The sequence below is a fragment of the Hyaena hyaena genome, unplaced genomic scaffold, assembly GCF_003009895.1.
Source record: "Hyaena hyaena isolate Hyena2069 unplaced genomic scaffold, ASM300989v1 scaffold_157, whole genome shotgun sequence".
Taxonomy (NCBI): Eukaryota; Metazoa; Chordata; class Mammalia; order Carnivora; family Hyaenidae; genus Hyaena; species Hyaena hyaena.
This window is the reverse complement of record NW_024080789.1, coordinates 438,325-454,675: the sequence shown is the minus strand read 5'-3', so window position 1 is coordinate 454,675 and position 16,351 is coordinate 438,325. Positions and strand designations below refer to the sequence as shown.

General features: G+C 46.2%; 1 protein-coding gene across 3 annotated transcripts in view; it reads left to right on the top strand.

The window, feature by feature from the left end:
• The window catches only part of SLC36A1 (solute carrier family 36 member 1), a 68,486-nt gene that overhangs the window by 46,890 nt on the left and 5,245 nt on the right, over positions 1 to 16,351 (top strand). For all 3 annotated transcript variants that reach the window (XM_039239488.1, XM_039239489.1, XM_039239490.1), the window contains exons 8-10: positions 933 to 1,031; positions 3,733 to 3,899; positions 7,672 to 7,841. In XM_039239488.1, coding sequence (XP_039095419.1) covers positions 933 to 1,031; positions 3,733 to 3,899; positions 7,672 to 7,841 — 436 coding nt within the window. The remainder of the gene's footprint in view (positions 1 to 932; positions 1,032 to 3,732; positions 3,900 to 7,671; positions 7,842 to 16,351) is intronic.

Below are 16,351 nucleotides of genomic sequence, written 5' to 3'. Positions count from 1 at the left end.
GTGTTTGATGCTGAGGGCCCGTGTTTGGTGGTGAGCCAGCGAGGAATCTATGCCTGTACCTCCTTGCTTGGACATCTTTACGTTGAACCTGCAGTTTAACCAGTGCCGTGGTTTCTGTCTGCCTGTAATAGTAAATGTGTGGGGTTTTGTTTTTTGGGTTTTTTTTTGCCATTTTATCTCTAACGTTCCAATACTCCTATCATGTGTGTATCAATAAAATGTTTCAGGTGTTCAAACTGATTCATAAGAATTAAAACAAAGAAAGAGAAAAGCAGCTTTATCCATGTGGAGTGTTTATGTAGTTGTATCATAGTGAATATGTAAATTTAAAAAGTCAGTTTTCTCACTGTGATTTCATAAGCAGTTTTTCATGTGATCTTAGTTATCTCAATTTTTACTTTTAAAATAGCACATAATCAGGTCACCTGGGTGGCTCAGTTGGTTATGCGTCCAGTTTCAGCTCATGTCATGGTCTCACGGTTCGTGAGTTCAAGTCCCGCATCAGGCTCTGTGCTGACAGTGCAAACCCTGCTTCAGATCCTCTGTCTCGATCTCTCTCTGCCCCTCCCCTGCTCACATACTCTCCCTCTTAAAAAATAAACATTTATATTTTGATTTTTTTTTCCTACTTGGATTCAATTTCTGGGGATGGGATTACCTAATGAAAGAATGTGACTATTTTTTTGCAAGCACCAGCATTTGAAGCTTTTATAGTCTACTGGGATATAGTCTTTCCCAAAGCAAGTAGGGTTTTCTAAGCCTAAAGGGAAAAAAAAGTACAAAGACTAAATGTCCCCAAATCATCCGTCAGGTGTCAGACTTTCTCCTTCTAGAGGATCTTGGATTTAGGAAACAGTCATGACCTGTTTGACATTGAAGTTCAAATCTTGAACCTCTTTATAGCCTTTGCTTCATTTTGTTTTCTCTTTCAGAATATCCCAGACCCCAGCCACCTCCCCTTGGTGGCCCCCTGGAAGACCTACCCTCTGTTCTTTGGCACGGCCATTTTTGCGTTTGAAGGCATTGGGATGGTAAGAATTTCACTGTGATTCTCTGTCACCCCTGGTGTCCCTGAGGTCTTCCCCTCAGTCAGAAGGCTGAGGAAATGCTATAAGAAATTATCTTCTGGAACTTATCAGCCAGCTCATGGACAGCATTTCAGGGATTCCACTAGGGTTTCCCAGCTCCAGCTTTTGGAAATAAATTATATGTGATTTGATAATGTTTGCATTCAAACCCCGTCTGTTGCACATGTATCACCTATGTGGGCAATAAGCAATAATCCCTGGCAATTGGGAATGCAGGCTCTAGAGTCAGACTGACTCGGGGTGAGTCCTGGCTCTGCCAGAGAATAGCTGTGCGACCTTGTGTGAGGACTTACCTTCTTCTCCATTTGCTTCTGAAAAGTGAACTTGATGATTAGTAGTTGTTAGGCTTAAATGAGATGTATATAAAGTACTTGGCTTAGTCCCTGGTACATAGTAAGCATTAAGTAATTTTTATTTTTATTAATAACACTATTGATTTTATTATTTTTTAAATGTTTATTCTTGAGAGAGAGTGAGCTCGCACGTGCATGAGCCGGGGAGGGGCAGAGCGAGAGAGGGACATGGAATCTGAAGCAGGCTCCCGCTGTCAGCAGCGTCCGATGCGGGGCTCGAACCCACAAGCTGTGAGATCATGACCTGAGCCGAAGTTGGACGCATAATTGACTGAGCCACCTGGGTGCCTCTGTTTATTTTATTATTAAATCAGTAGCTGCACAAATAATCCCTCTGCCCTGGAACATTGGTGTGCTGTATTCTAGTGTGTGGAGATAAATAGCCTTAGCTCTCAATGTTCACTTAACTTCCCCTACCATTGCTGTGGTTTCACCCAATTCTTCTCCTAAAGAGAGGAATCTGCCACTCAGTTGCACCTAATTTGATTTTTATTTATATTTTTTCATAATAAAGTTCCAGAATTCTTCCTTGAAGAAAATTATTAACACTGTTGGCCAATAGCTTAGGAAAAGGGAAGAAAACACTTTTCGTTTCATGGAATATCTTTTTATCCCCATTTGATTTCTCTGTCACTTTATACACTTTTAAGAAAACCTAGAAGCTAGATAGATATGTTTTGTGAAAATACTAAGGAGTTGCCCTGGTGGGATTGATGGGATGTGTTAAGGCCCTGACGTCACGGGGGAGGCTTTCTAAGGGATCGGTGTTTAAGTTACCGTCCTGAGGTTTTACACCTTTTCCTTTGCTCTTTCTTGGAGCTTCTCACTGCCCAGGAAGAAGGTCTCACTTGACTCACAAACACAGAGCCCCCTATTGTAGCAGTGAGTAAGAGTCTCAAGTACTTGGGACTGGCGAGAAGAGATTCAGTAAATGCAGAAAGCTGCCCAGAGATCCCGGTTCTTAAGGAGCATTGTATGAAACACCAGTTTTCCCTGACCCCACAGTGCAGAAGTTGTTCTTTGCTTCGTTTCATCAGCCAAGGCTTGGATCTGGAGTCATTCTATGATCATTATTGTCTGTTACTTAAGATTTCTCTGTGTGTTCTATTTTTACAAGGGAGAAAACACTGCTGTTTTGGCTCTTAGTTTGGACTTGAGGGCTGATGAGCATGTGTGGGTGCAGGGCCCCTCCTCACTGTTCACTGTAGTCTCTGTGTCTGTGCCACTGGCCCAGGCCTGGCAGACATGGAGGAGATGGGCGGCCTGCCCTCTGGCTCTCCAGACTCTCCGTAAAAGGTAACTGGAAGAAAGCTTAGAAACAGTTTCTAATTGGATGTGGATCAGTGAAGCTGGAGACCCCCTGCGCTGGTGGGGGAAGGGGTGCGGTGTTGAGGGCTGGTTGGAAGTGCAGGGCTATGGGGCCCTCACAGTGCCATGCCTGCAGCGGGCTCACAGTGTCTGCCGGGGTGTCTGGCACAGACCCACTCTGCCTTGTGACTGCAGGTGTTCAAGGAAACTGCGTGGCATGACAAGACAAAGATGGTTTGTGGGACAGCTCTACGTTGTCCCTTTGCCTCATGAGCCATGCCAGGTGCAGGTGAGAGCAGGTTGTGAAGCTTGTCAGTCACACCTGCTGTTTCCCTGTTTCAGGATGGGCCAGTTTCCATAAAGGGCCTTTGCTTTGCTTTGGAATGTTCTCTGCTGTGAGGGAGGGGGCGGCAAGGTCAGTGGACCAGGAGCCTGGGCTTTGGTGTACATTTTGCACCCCTGAATCTCTGCTATCCTCTAAATTGTGACACCCACGCTCCCTCCATCTCCTCACTTGTCACTGCTGGCACCTGCCCTTTTAAGCTGAGGAAACGGTTTCTGGGAACTAGGGTGGCAGTGTCCCCTGACCTATGTTTTGCATTCTCCGGACAGGTTAGCAGAGCTGTGGTCTCAGGCGAGGTCTGCTCCCTGCCATGCTGGGCGGGCCTGAGGTGTGAGGGCTGCCGGCCGCTAGGCGGCCGCGCTGAGGGGCAGAGAGCACCCCCAGCCCAGGGGGCTCCTGGAGCCGGAGGCAGGGCACTGGCCTGGGCAGGGCCCGGGTTCCCAGGCCTGCCCGCACTGGCCTACCCGCACTTCGTAGGGCTGGCTCTGCGTCTCCTCCAGCTCAGAGGAAATAGCTTGACTTTGTCTCTGTCTCCTGGGGATAAAGCAGTTACTTTTTTCTGAAACCATGACAGTTTTGGTTTTTTACCATTAATGTTGCCTTTTCCTGTGTTTTCTCTTCTTTCTCACTACTCTTCTAGGTTCTACCCCTTGAAAACAAAATGAAGGATCCTCGGAAATTTCCGCTCATCCTGTACGTGGGAATGGCCATCATCACCGCCCTCTACATCAGTCTGGGGTGTCTGGGGTACCTGCAGTTTGGAGCTAACATCCAAGGCAGCATAACCCTCAACCTGCCCAATTGCTGGTATGTGGGGAAGGATGAAGCCTGGGAGCACTGGATGCTATTTTAATTTTTCTAAATGTTTATTTATTTATTTTGAGTGAGAGCGAGTGGGTGGGGGAGAGAGAATCCCAAGCAGGCTTCATGCTGCCAGTGCAGAGCCTGATGTGGGGCTCATTCTCACGAAACGTGAGATCATGACCTGAGCCGAGATCAAGAGTCGGACGCTTAACTGACCGAGCCACCCAGGTGCCCCTGGATTTTGTTTTTTTAATTCATGGGTCAGAATGTGGATTCTCCTCCTTTACCCCTTAAATCAGCTTCACTTTAACCCACCACTCCTACCCCTCCTCACTCCCCCCAGCCCCCGGCCAGCACCATCTCTCCTGGGCTGCCCGCTGAGCCCTTTGATCCATCTGCCTATCCTAGCCTTAATCCTTCTCCAGGTCCCCCGTTCCCTGTATAAGCCAGGACTCCTGTCACTTGTACACTCCCTCGGTGAGATCCCTCAGGGGCTTCCCTTTGCTCCTCTAACAGAGACAAGATCTGTAAGGGGCCTGTCAGGACAGCTCTGGCTCTCGCCCCGCCTGCACCTCATCCCTATTCTGTGAGGAAGACTTAGTCAAGGAGTCACTCTTCCTGAGGAACTTTCTCTGCTGTTCCTCCCACCACAACTTCCAGGCTAGGTCAGATGCCCCTTCACTCTGCTCTTGTAGGATCCCATTCGGGCCCTAGCCTAACTCCTACTCCAAAGCTCTATCATGGTCTGTTTGCCTGCACTGTGCTCTCCCTCTGCTGTAAGCTCTGCCTTTCACCCCAGCACCCGGCACAATGCCCGACACATGATCATCACCCACTGGATGACTTTTGAACAGAAAGGAGGACTAAACGCTGGGACTGTGAGGCATTTTGTGAAGAGACGTTTTTCAGGGAGCAACTAGGGCATAGAGGATATGCGCGGTCTGCCACGTCCATCTCTGTGGCCTCGGACAGGTCACAGCTGCTCACTCACTGCCTCAGCTCCCACTTTGGGGAACCAGGACCAGTCATGTCTTCCAGGACTGTCATGCAGACCAAATGCTATGTGTGGGAAAGTGCTTTGTCACTCTCCCCTGGTGCAATTACAACGCTTGAGCTTTCTTCTTTGTTTGGAGGAGGAATTCCTATAGAGGCGTATGTCAAACGGATTGGTTGATCAGGTGATACGCCATTTCTCCCTAGGAATCTGAGCCTGGAAGGGCCGAGTACCCCATCACTTCACCGTAGGCATTCCAGATAGACAGGGAGAGAAGAGGGCGAATCGGCTAGGTTCCCAGCTTCTGCTGTGCCTCCCCCATGGCATTCCCAGCTTGATGAGTGGGCGGAGCCTCTCACAGTGGACTGGGGGCTGTGGGGAGCCCTTCTGTACCTCACTTTGCTCAACTCTTGGTTACTGTGTTGCAGGGAACACTGAGGCATACTAAAATGCTTCCTAAGAAGGTAGCTGTCACAGGGTGTGTCTGAAACAGCAGTTCAGTTTTGAAGATTAGGATTCCACTGTGGAGGGCAGCTGAGCAGACAATGAGAGCTTGCGGAGTGCCCTGGGGACCAGAAGAACCTTTCAGGCTGGCCTGGGTGCCCTGTCTGTGCATGTTTCTAGAGCTTTGATCGGTGAGGCATTGTGCAAGGGCAGGCTGAGAAAATTGAGAAAGATGTTTATTCAGTCGTGTTGTCAGTGATAGCACAGGGCGCCCTACTCAGCAGGGGTCTGGGGACAAGGCTTGTGGCGTGGCCAGCCACGTGGTGGCCCTGCAATGGGCTGCTGTTTTCAGAAAGTCTTTCCCTTTCACTCTGATGCCTGCTTTCAAATTTCTAAATGTTCCTGCCCTTTCAAGAGCCAGGTGGTAGCTCGGCGCCACTGAGGATGAATGGATCGGGAACAGCAGAGGCAGCCCACATAATCTGAAGCTGTGGATCAGCACCTGTCATCTTTTCCTTTGACACCCCAAGCCCAGCTACTCTCATCTTTCTGCCTCCATTCGGGTGCAATCTATTTAGCCATCCCTGCAGGTGACGGTCCTGCTTCCAGACTTCCCAGCACTCCAGAAGGCTTTGGTGTTGTACTGAGTTTAATTATAGAGGCACCAGCTGATTTTTCCAAAGCGTTTTTATTATCTATTCTCAGAGCAAGTAAGACCTTTTGTCAAACTCAGTCTCTCCTAGGATGTTCTCTTGTTTATAGCATAAGAACATCTCCTAGACATTAACTTCAACCAGAGAGAAACTCAGCACACCATATACACCATGTAATCACCACCTTTAAATAGATTTCCAACAAGGTGGGGGAGGCCAGTGTTTCCTGCTGCTGAAGGCATGAAGGTCTTGCTTGAAGGGGAGCTTTTGCTAAGGGGCAGGGTGGCCTTCCGTTTAATGATCATGTCAGATCCAGGAGTACTTATGGGTCGGGCTTGTTTTCTGCTGTGCACAGTTCTAGGCCCGAGATAAGACAGAGAGCTATCTGTCAGTGAGTTAATGGTCTCCCTGAGGAGCCACACCGTGAAGCAGTGGTAGAAAGGTGGCCGCAGTGGTGCGGAAAGATGAGTTTTGCTCCTGCTCCTTGGTCATGTGGTCACCGTCTGATTCTAGGGAACGGTGAATTGGAGGGGAAGGATAGAAAAAGGCCTGTTACATTTTAATTGCATTTTTAATTACTGTAATTTTTTTTATTTTTTTATATTTTGAGAGTCAGAGAGAGACAGTGCGAGCAGGGAAGGGTCAGAGAGAGAGAGATACAGAATCTGAAGACAGGCTCCAGGCTCTGAGCTAGCTGTCAGCACAGAGCCTGACGCGGGGCTCAAACCCACAAACCGCCAGATCATGACCTGAGCTGAAGTCAGATGCTTAACTGACTGAGCCACCCAGGCACCCCCATTTTTAATTGTTTTAATTTTTGAAAGGATATACGTCCATGGTAAAGATTCCAGATGTTGAAAGTGTATGTAGAATATGTTTGTTTCCATTTGCCTCCCAAGTCCCCCCGTTTTACAGTTTACCATTTCAGAGACAACCACGTTTACCAATTTCTTGTGTTTCCTTTTGGAGATGTTTAGAGTATGTAAGAATATCATATGCATGTGTGTGTGCGAGGGGGCATGTTTCTTCCTTCTTTTGGACAATTTGTAGCACACCGTAGACACTGTCCTGCTTCACGCATTTCTCAGTGCATCCTGGCGCTGGTTCCATTTCAGCACCTATAAGTTCTCGCTCATACCGTTTCACAGCTCTATGGGATGCCATGATTTAAATAGTTTTCCACTGGCTAACATTTAAACTGTTTTCGGTTGGGGCGCCTGAGTGGCTTAGTCGGTTGAGCGTCCGACTTTCGCTTGGGTCATGATCTCGCGGTTCGTGGGTTCGAGCCCCGCGTCTGGCTCTGTGCTGACTGCCAGCTCGGAGCCTGGAGCCAATTTCAGAGTCTGTGTCTCCCTCTCTCTCTCTGACCCTCCCCTGCTCACGCTGTCTCTCTCTCTCTCTCTCCCTCCTAGAAATGAATAAAAAAATATTAAAAAAAAAAAAACTGTTTTCGGTCTTCCATAATTAAATAACGCTGCAGTGACATACTTTGAATGAAAAATGTTACGCACGTGTGCAAGCATATCTGCAGGGTAAATGCCTAGATGTGAAATTGCTGGGTCTGAAGGACACGTGCGTTTGTGACGTGGATAGACCTGGCCATGGTGAGACCATCTTGCCCCCTCACTGCTCGTGCTGTGGCATAAAGCAGGCTTTTGAAAGTGTCCCGGCTCTTTCTCTGCAGGCTGTACCAGTCGGTCAAGCTGCTCTACTCCATCGGCATCTTCTTCACCTACGCCCTCCAGTTCTACGTCCCGGCCGAGATCATCATCCCCTTCTTTGTGTCCCGCGTGCCTGAGCATTGCGAGCTGGTGGTAGACCTGTTCGTCCGCACTGTGCTGGTCTGTCTGACGTGTGAGTAGAAGACAAGATAATTGCTTTGTTTATTTTTCCCCCAAAGGACACCCAATCCTCAGAGCTTTCTTGAGAGAGAGCCTATTATACTGAAACAGTTGTCATGTGTGAGCAGGGAACTTGACTTGAGTCTCAGGTGCATAGTTGAGGCCGAGCCAGATGGTGAGGTGAATTGATTGTATATGTACTCGAAAGGACGTGGGAATGAGGACAGAAATGTATTTGTAGATATGGCTAAAGTGCTACAGTGATGGTCGTAATTCAGAGTAAATATGTAGAATTACTGTCCCGTGTCCTTGGGATAAAATAAGGTAAAAGTCTAAAAGAGAGCCATTTAAGCAATATGCATATGAGTATAGGTTATTTTGATAGCCACTACATGTTTATTTGTGTTTTCAAATAATCCTTTTCCAGTGTGACAGTCCATTGCTTGGATTTCATTTTGAGCCTTTATGATACTATTTTAGACATTTACTAAGTATGTTTCTTAGAAAATTTATATTGATTAATCTAGGTGTTTGATTTTTCACGTTGTGTTTTATTTCTCTTCCCTGACCACACACCCTGGAGTGTGGGTTAAGAGACAAGGTATTACTCTATTTGCTATTGGTTGAAACTGGTATAAATTTTAAAATAGAAAAAAATTTTCCTTTTTCTTTTTTGGCAGCTTCTGTTAGTTGGTAGAATAGAGAACCTCTGAATAAATTGGTCTATAATATCTAATTTAAGTTTCTAGGAGATTTGCAACTTCTTTCCCGATCAAAGTACTTGAATCTAGATTTGACTTTTTGGCTATGTTGGACTTTTTATTTTATTTTTAAAAATCATATTATTTTGGGAAAATAAATGTCTTGGTTAATTATACTGAGACTTCCCTGGGAACTTCTTAAATTATCCAACCCAAGCCCCTCTGTTTGGAATAAAAATAGGTCCGTATGATTTTTAAATTGAATCAGAATGGAGTGTTTGAGGGACAAATGATGTGAAAGTTGTCTAGCATTTGTTCATAGTGTAGAAGATCAGAAATGACGTTATGGGTCGACTGTTGGCAAGAAAAGGTCAGGAGAGGTTAGATTTGGAGGATAGACTAGTGCCTATTCCAGAATGGACCTCTTTAAGGGAACAGACTACTTCCCATCCCAGAACGGTCTCCTCAATAGAGCTGATAGTGCTGATCTCAAAATGGACTTGCTCGAGGAAACATTCTGTTATATATTCCTGAATAAACTTTCTCAAAAGAGCAGCCTAGTGCTTATTCCAGAATGGGCTTCTTCAAGTGGCAGCCTAGTGCCTGTCCTAGAAAAGACCTCTTTAAGGTAAGTGCCAACCCCAGACTGGTCTTCTCAAAAGAACTGACATTGCTTACCGCAGAATGGGCCTCCTAAGGAATAGGCCAGTACCTGTCCTAGAATGGTCCTTCTGCAAAAGGTAGACTAGTGCCTATCCCAGAATGGACCTTTCAAGGGAACAGCTTGGTGCGTGTCTCAGAAGGGCCTCTTCAAGGAAATAGACTGGTAGCTCTACCAGCTAGGACTTCCTCAAGAGAACTGAATGGCACCTATCCCAGACTCATCTGCTCAAGGAATAGACTGGCGCCTGTCCTACAAGGTCTCTTCAAAGAGCAGGCAAGTGCCTATCCCAGAATGAACTCTTTACTTAAGGGAACGGCCTCATGCCTGTCCCAGAACAGATTTCTTCAAGCCACCTGCAGTTCTCTTTCTCATTTTATTTTAAGGTTGTGGGTGAATCTCAATGTCCTGGAACTTTCTATGGAAGGAAGTCACTAGAGCTGAGGAACCAAACCTTCTGACTTAATGTTGGGCATATTCTGTCTGAGGATTTATTGAAGGATGGGGCTGGGGTGGAGCCAGGCAACAAGTGGACTGCTTGCATTTGCTAACCCTAGCAAGCTGATGGCAACCAAAAATCTGACTTCTCCTTATAGCCTTTGTTTGGCAAACCTTCTGGCCTTCTGTAGTTCAGCCTATAGAAAAAGCCCACTCAGCAGTTAATTCAGTGCCCAGAGCTACCTTACAGGCCACTGCTGCCCCAGAACAACCGAAAAGGAAACAATTGTAATATATCTTTGCTTTTCCAGTGATTTGCCTTAATATATGCTAAGGTACTCTGGATTTTATTCCTATTTCTGCCTGCAACTCTCAGTGCTTTAGCACAGATACATGTGTTCCTCTGTGGCTGGTGACCTGTAAGTATTGAAGGAGATAGCTTTCATGTGTACAGTGTTTAGAATGTTAACTCTTCAGTGCTCTGACTCTGGAATCCAAAGGGTGCTAGAAGAAAGGATGGGGGTGGTGCAGATAGTTGGCTTTTTTCAAAGTGGTTCTTCTAGAAAAGGTAGGTCTGTCTAGGTGAAATGTGCTCTAACTGCCTAGACACCAAGTTCTCCTTGCCCGGAGAGCTGGGACAGTGATGCTGGGCCTGATTCCTCTCCTGACCGCATTTTCTTCTCCAACCTGGCTGAGGCCTCCGGTAGCATATGTCTTGCTTCCTGTCAGGTTTCTTTCCACTGCGCCATGCAGGAGCCAGGAGTCTCTGATTCATAGACTTCATGCTATCCTTAGATGTCTCCTGGTTTTTGCTTCGCTTTTCCCGACTCTGTGGGTCTCATCATCTCCCTTCTACAGCGTGATGCTCAAAGGACTCAAGCTGCTTTTGATCTTCAAGTGCATTCAGTTATTTCCCCTTCTGTGATCTATTGTGACTTAGCATTGCATCGTCAGCCCATTAAATGTTGCAACCTCTTCATCTCTGAGCACTCAGGCTTCTTTTCCCTTCCCCGGAGACTGTGAAGTGATTGTGGGATTCAGGAGAGGCATTTCACTGTAGCACCAGCTTAAGTGTATTATGTGAGTTTATTTTGCTTTTGTTTTTTTCTGTACTTTCAGATCTTTGCTGCAAAAGGTTAATTGGCATATGATTTTAGAACTTTGCTGGAACTGATTGTTTTCTATTATACCCACACATTTTAATAGCAGCTTGTTTGTTTTTTTTTTTTTTTGTTTTTTTTTTTTTGCTATGTATGGTATTTTCTTGTCTTTTTTCCCAACTTTTCTTCCTCTTCCCCACCCTCCACCCACCAAGGGAAGCAGGGGAATTTGGTCCAGACTCATTTTTTCTTTTTTCCATTTGGAATTCACCTTTCTCACTATTCTCCCCTGTTTCACAAAGACGTCTACGTCTATTTTTTGGTGTTTAATTTCAGACTATTGGACAGGAGGGAAAGGGGAAATACGTGCATCAGAGAATGGTGCTCATTTTGTTGTGATTTCATATGAAACTATTTCTTTCCTGCCCATACGTTAGAACTGCAGACTTCGCAGGTTACCTATGTGCATGGAGGAGAGGCTGGAAGAGGCCAGTGCCAGAGGGAGTTCAGAAGCGTAGAAAGAGTGGTTTCTTTGGGTTCCACGAGGCATTAACCTGTCCTTCAGTGCTTTGTACTAATTCTCTGTGGCATTTGCCACGTGAAACATCTTACTTCAGTTACGTATGAAAATTTCAGAAACCTATTGTTGAAGATGTAATAACATAAAACCGTATCAGTTAAAATGGCTGTTTGGACTGGAATGCATAGCTGTAGAACATTCCAAGCAGCCAGACCCTATCAAGCGTGAAGCTTCCAGGGCCAAACAGAGTGGCTTCTCAGCACCTTTTGCTCTCTCACATTTCTCCGTCTTGCAGCTACAGTGACAAAGGGCAGCAGTGTTAATTCGCTGTGCACTGTGGGTCCCTGGGAACCCTCCCAAAGCCTCAGTTTCCTCAGCTATGAGATGTGCAAGGTATCAGATTGCTATGGTTTCTTTCCAGTCTAAACATCTGTGATTCGGCACAGGTGCTTTGAGCCTGATTTTAAATCCCTACCAAAATATTGCTTGGAAAAAGAAAGTTAATGTAGAAGCATTTCAAGAATGTGTAAATCTGGGGTTATTCAAGAAGAAATTCCAGGGGTGTCTGGGTGACTCAGTCAGTTTAGCATCCAACTTCGGCTCAGGACATGATCTCACAGTTTGTGAGTTTAGGCCATGTGTCAGACTCTGTGCTGACAGCTCAGAGCCTGGAGCCTGCTTCAGATTCTGTCTCTCTCTCTCTCTCTCTCTCTGTCTCTCTTTGTCTCTCTCTCTCTCAAAAATAAATAAACATTTTTAAAAATTTTTAAAAAGAAGAAATTCCAAATATCCTGCTGACTTAACAAAATGATTTTTTTTTTTTTTTTTTTGCATTTTATCTTCTGTGTGAATCCTCTTGGGCACACTTTAAAAATAGTTGCAGGGGCACCTGGGTGACTCAGTCAGTTAAGTGTTTGACTTCAGCTCAGGTCATGATCTCACAGTTTGTGGCTTCGAGCTCTGCATCAGGCTCTGTGCTGACAGCTCAGAAGCCTGAGGCCTGCTTCAGATTCTGTGTCTGCCTCTCTCTCTGCCCCTCCCCTGCTTGTGCGCACTCTCTCTCTCTCCCTCTCTCTCTCAAAAATAAATAAACGTTAAAAAATTTTTTTTAAATAGTTGCAGTCGTAGTATACACAGAACTTTGTCTTTTGCTTTTTATTTGATATTATGTCATGAATATGCATACCCTTCATAAATATCTTCATGACCATATAATATTCCATTATATTAGTGGATCATATTTACTAAACTACTCCTTTGGTATTGGACATATAACTTGTTTTCTTTGCTTTTGTATTTTTTTAATTTATACTTCCACTAAATGAAATGACATATTCTGTCCAAGACTGTTACGAATTTTAAAGTACATTTGTAGACGTTGAGAGTAACACAGATGGACTGCACCAGCATTGATCACAGTGAAACACCAGGAAGGGCTTCCAGACATAGGGCTGTAGGTGTCCAGCATATTTCTGTAAGTGTGTGTTCTCTTAAGTACTTTCTCTTCTCTTGTGCATAAGTCAGGCCTTTCAGTTGCTGGTCTTAAACCACAGGCTCCAGAATACCAATCAGTTCCATCTCTGAACATGGGTCATTTGCCCCCCTGGTGCTTCAGCAGTCAGAAGGTCATATTATTAGTATCTCTTACCCCAAAGGGAAGATGTTTTGTAATACCGTTGGAGCCCTGTTGACTAATCATGTGGGCTAGCCGAGTTGTCCTTAAGTCCTCAGTCCTCCATTTCTGCACATGCCACAGGCAAGCTGCTGCCGAGGGCTCTGACCTGCTGGTGGGGAGTGTGCTGTGGGAGTGTTCCTCTTTGTATGGGGTGTCTTTGGTGGGGGGAGGTAGAGAGTTCCTGGTTGGCTGCTTCCTGATATCTCTACTGTCTTGAGCTTCTCTTTCTAGAGGGCTTTTTTTTTTTAATTTTTTAAAAAATGTTTTATTTTTTTCTAGGAGAGAGAGAGAGAGACAGCGTGAGCAGGGGAAGGTCAGAGAGAGAGGGAGTCACAGACTCTGAAACAGGCTCCAGGCTCTGAGCTGGCTGTCAGCACAGAGCCCGACGCGGGGCTCGAACCCACGAACCGCGAGATCATGACCTAAGCGAAAGTCGGACGCTTAACTGACTAAGCCACCCAGGCGCCCCTAGAGGGCTTTGACTCAGAGTAAAGACATTCAGTGCTAGAAGAGGTTTTCGTTGCTCCTACATCTTTCCCAAGTACATGATTCCCATGTCTGGAATGAGCTAAAACTAGTGGGCCACATTTTGTGTGATGGCAAAACAGGTACCCCTGGTGTTGAGCCCTTGGGACTATTTATGCTAATTTGGTTGAGGCCTTTTGTATCCCTCTTCCCCAGCATTATTAGTGGGAGGCTTAGTCTTCCTGTCTTCTCCCCACCTCAGTATCTTCTCCAATGTCAGGCTTTCTTTGGGGTTCACTTGGGGTATCTGGTCCAGCCAGGACAGGAAGAGGTCCATCCTTTTGCAGCCCTGTGATCCTGGCTTTAAGAGAAGAGATAAGTTTTGCTGCTTTAGAAAATCTCTATTAAAGATGTATTTGTTAAGTGTGCTTATCGTGTACATCCGTTGTAGTGAAAACAAGGGCAAGTTTTTAGACTGCTTTTAAAACGTCATGATGAAGTGGAACATCTCTGTCTAATCTGAGAAAAGATTCTAATCGCATGGACTTGTGTTGCTGTTTCCACTTAATGCTTATCATAGAGTAGAGCACATCTGACCCCACTTAAGTCATATCATGAAATACCATATGTCCTCCAGGTTAATGTGACAGAGGGAAAGGGGATGGCAGACCAGACTCAGAGCCGGGAGGGCCTGGGCAGGTCATCTGACTTCTTTCTCCCTCGGGCATCTTGTCTCTGATGGACACTCTTCTCTTGAGTGGGCCAGAGCATTCATGGAGGTGAGGGGCTGGTACCAGAAAAATAACTCACACTCTTTAACGGCACAAAACCAGGCAGGCTGGAAGCCATGTGTAGGGCATAGCCATGCATGTTCTAGGAGAGGAGTCCTATTGCTCATGTGCCACAGCTGAGCGGGACATGGTGTTTCGCAGTTGACATGAAGGACGTATCCCACAACAAACTCCTAAGTGACTAAACCTGCTTTGTACAGTTCCTTAAAACTTTGGAGGCAGGTGGGACTTCAGTCCTCATCCAGTGTTCGTATAGTCACCTAGCCTCGTGGGTGAATGAACTGAGGCTCCAAATGGTGAACCCGTTGGCACTGGGACCAGTGATTGCATTAACTCACATTTCATTTATTGTACACTTAAGTTCTAAGTGCTCTGAGCTCTTTATGTGAATGGTCTCATGTGACCATCTCTATTTAGTGGTAGGTTAAGTATCTGGCTGGTTAGTGGTGGAGCTGGGATTGGAGCCCAGGTTCTGAGTCCGGAGCCTACACTCTCAGCCACGTTCCTGTACCAGCCTCTCCCAGGGCTCAATTCTAATTGCTGTCTCAGTGCTCCTGCCCCCACCCCCCACTCACCCGCATTGGAACCATGGGAGCCGACACTGTGAGGCTGACATTATGCAGATGTAGGCCCAGACCCCAGAGAGGGGAAGTGTTTTCCCAGGCCACACAGCAGATCAACTCTTGTTGAGTGTTAGGTTGTCCATAATGAGTCTGCCATTTTGTCATCAGTTTACAATTTAGTTTTAACCTTCCTCCAGATTCAACCCTGAAGATTTGAGGGATATCGCCAGCTCTGTATAGAAATAGCTAAGGGCTGAAACACACTGTTTTTAACTTGCAATGCAAGTTAAAAGCCTACACTTTTTATGGGCTTTCTGAAGGCTTCAGAACAGTGAGGGTGTTGATGGATGATTGCCATGATGGTTGAACACTAGAATACGGAAAGAGGAAGGGATTGCCCCAGGGCTATAAAACCATGGCAGAAGCAGATCTGAGACCCAGTATTCTTGTCCCTCCTTTTGTTATCAGGCTTCAAAACACTTGTCTTCCATCCTTTACAGAGCAGAGAGAGGTCAGGGCTGACTGTATACCGGTTCTCTGCTAAGGATTGCAGTGCGTCCCTGGGAAAGTTAACCCGGCATCTGACTCCTACAGTTCTTCACAGACAGGCTCCTCATGCTGATTAGCCAGCTCCCCTGTTCCCCCTCCTGCAGTGTCGTTCTGCATGTTCTTAATCGTCCGGTGTGTGACGTGACTGTACCAGGTGCTTGAGGTCCTGGATTCTGGTCTCAGCTCTGTTCCTTCCTATTACTTAATCTCTCTGGGAACAGTAACCATGTTGTGAAGTTATATCCCTATGCACCCAAGGCAGATTCAGCCAACGTGTGGCTGCTTCTCAGTGCTGTCTGTCAGACACTAGATGTTCCGCCATGAGGGCAGTGCTCTGGGTCTGTGCTGTCCAGGATGGTAGCCATTAGGCACAGGTGGCTACCTGGCCACTGTGAATGAGGAACTGAATTCATTTAAGTTAACACAGCTTCAGAGTAAGTGTGAGACAGGAGAGGTGAACCTGTCCCTCCCCCGGGAAGCCTCCGTCCCACATAGGCTTCCCTCTTACTACAGGGAGTGCTATTCCAGTTTAAAAGCAAGTGCTTCTCATAAAACTTGGCTTCTGAAACCAGTCCGTTTGTCTGTAGCTCAGCCAAAGAAACAGTGATCGATGCAGACAGTCCACTTGAGGAGTAAAATTGATCTGCGGGTAAAACTGGGTGCATTGGACTCAGGTGCTCTGACTGGCAGTCTCCCCACTGCAATGCCTTCCTCAGAATGACTTGGCTACGCTGCTTTATGAAATGAAATGGGAGCGGAACCCCCCATGTAAGATGTGACTCATAGGAGCCCGTTAGGTCAGGGATGTGCTCTGGATCACAGTCTCCATGCTGAGGACCTCCAGGTGGAGTCTGCGGGGGGAAGGCAGTTTGTCAAAACCCATTTGGTTACTAATGAGTCAGTAATTCAATTGCACGGGCAGCAGTATGCCTCCTAGAATGATGATACGAACTGTATTGTGAGCCTGTTGTACACCAAGCCTGTTAGGAAGTGCCTCTGGACCTCATTTGACCATCACGAGATCTCTGTGACATAGGAGCCATCTGTATCCTCATTTGCC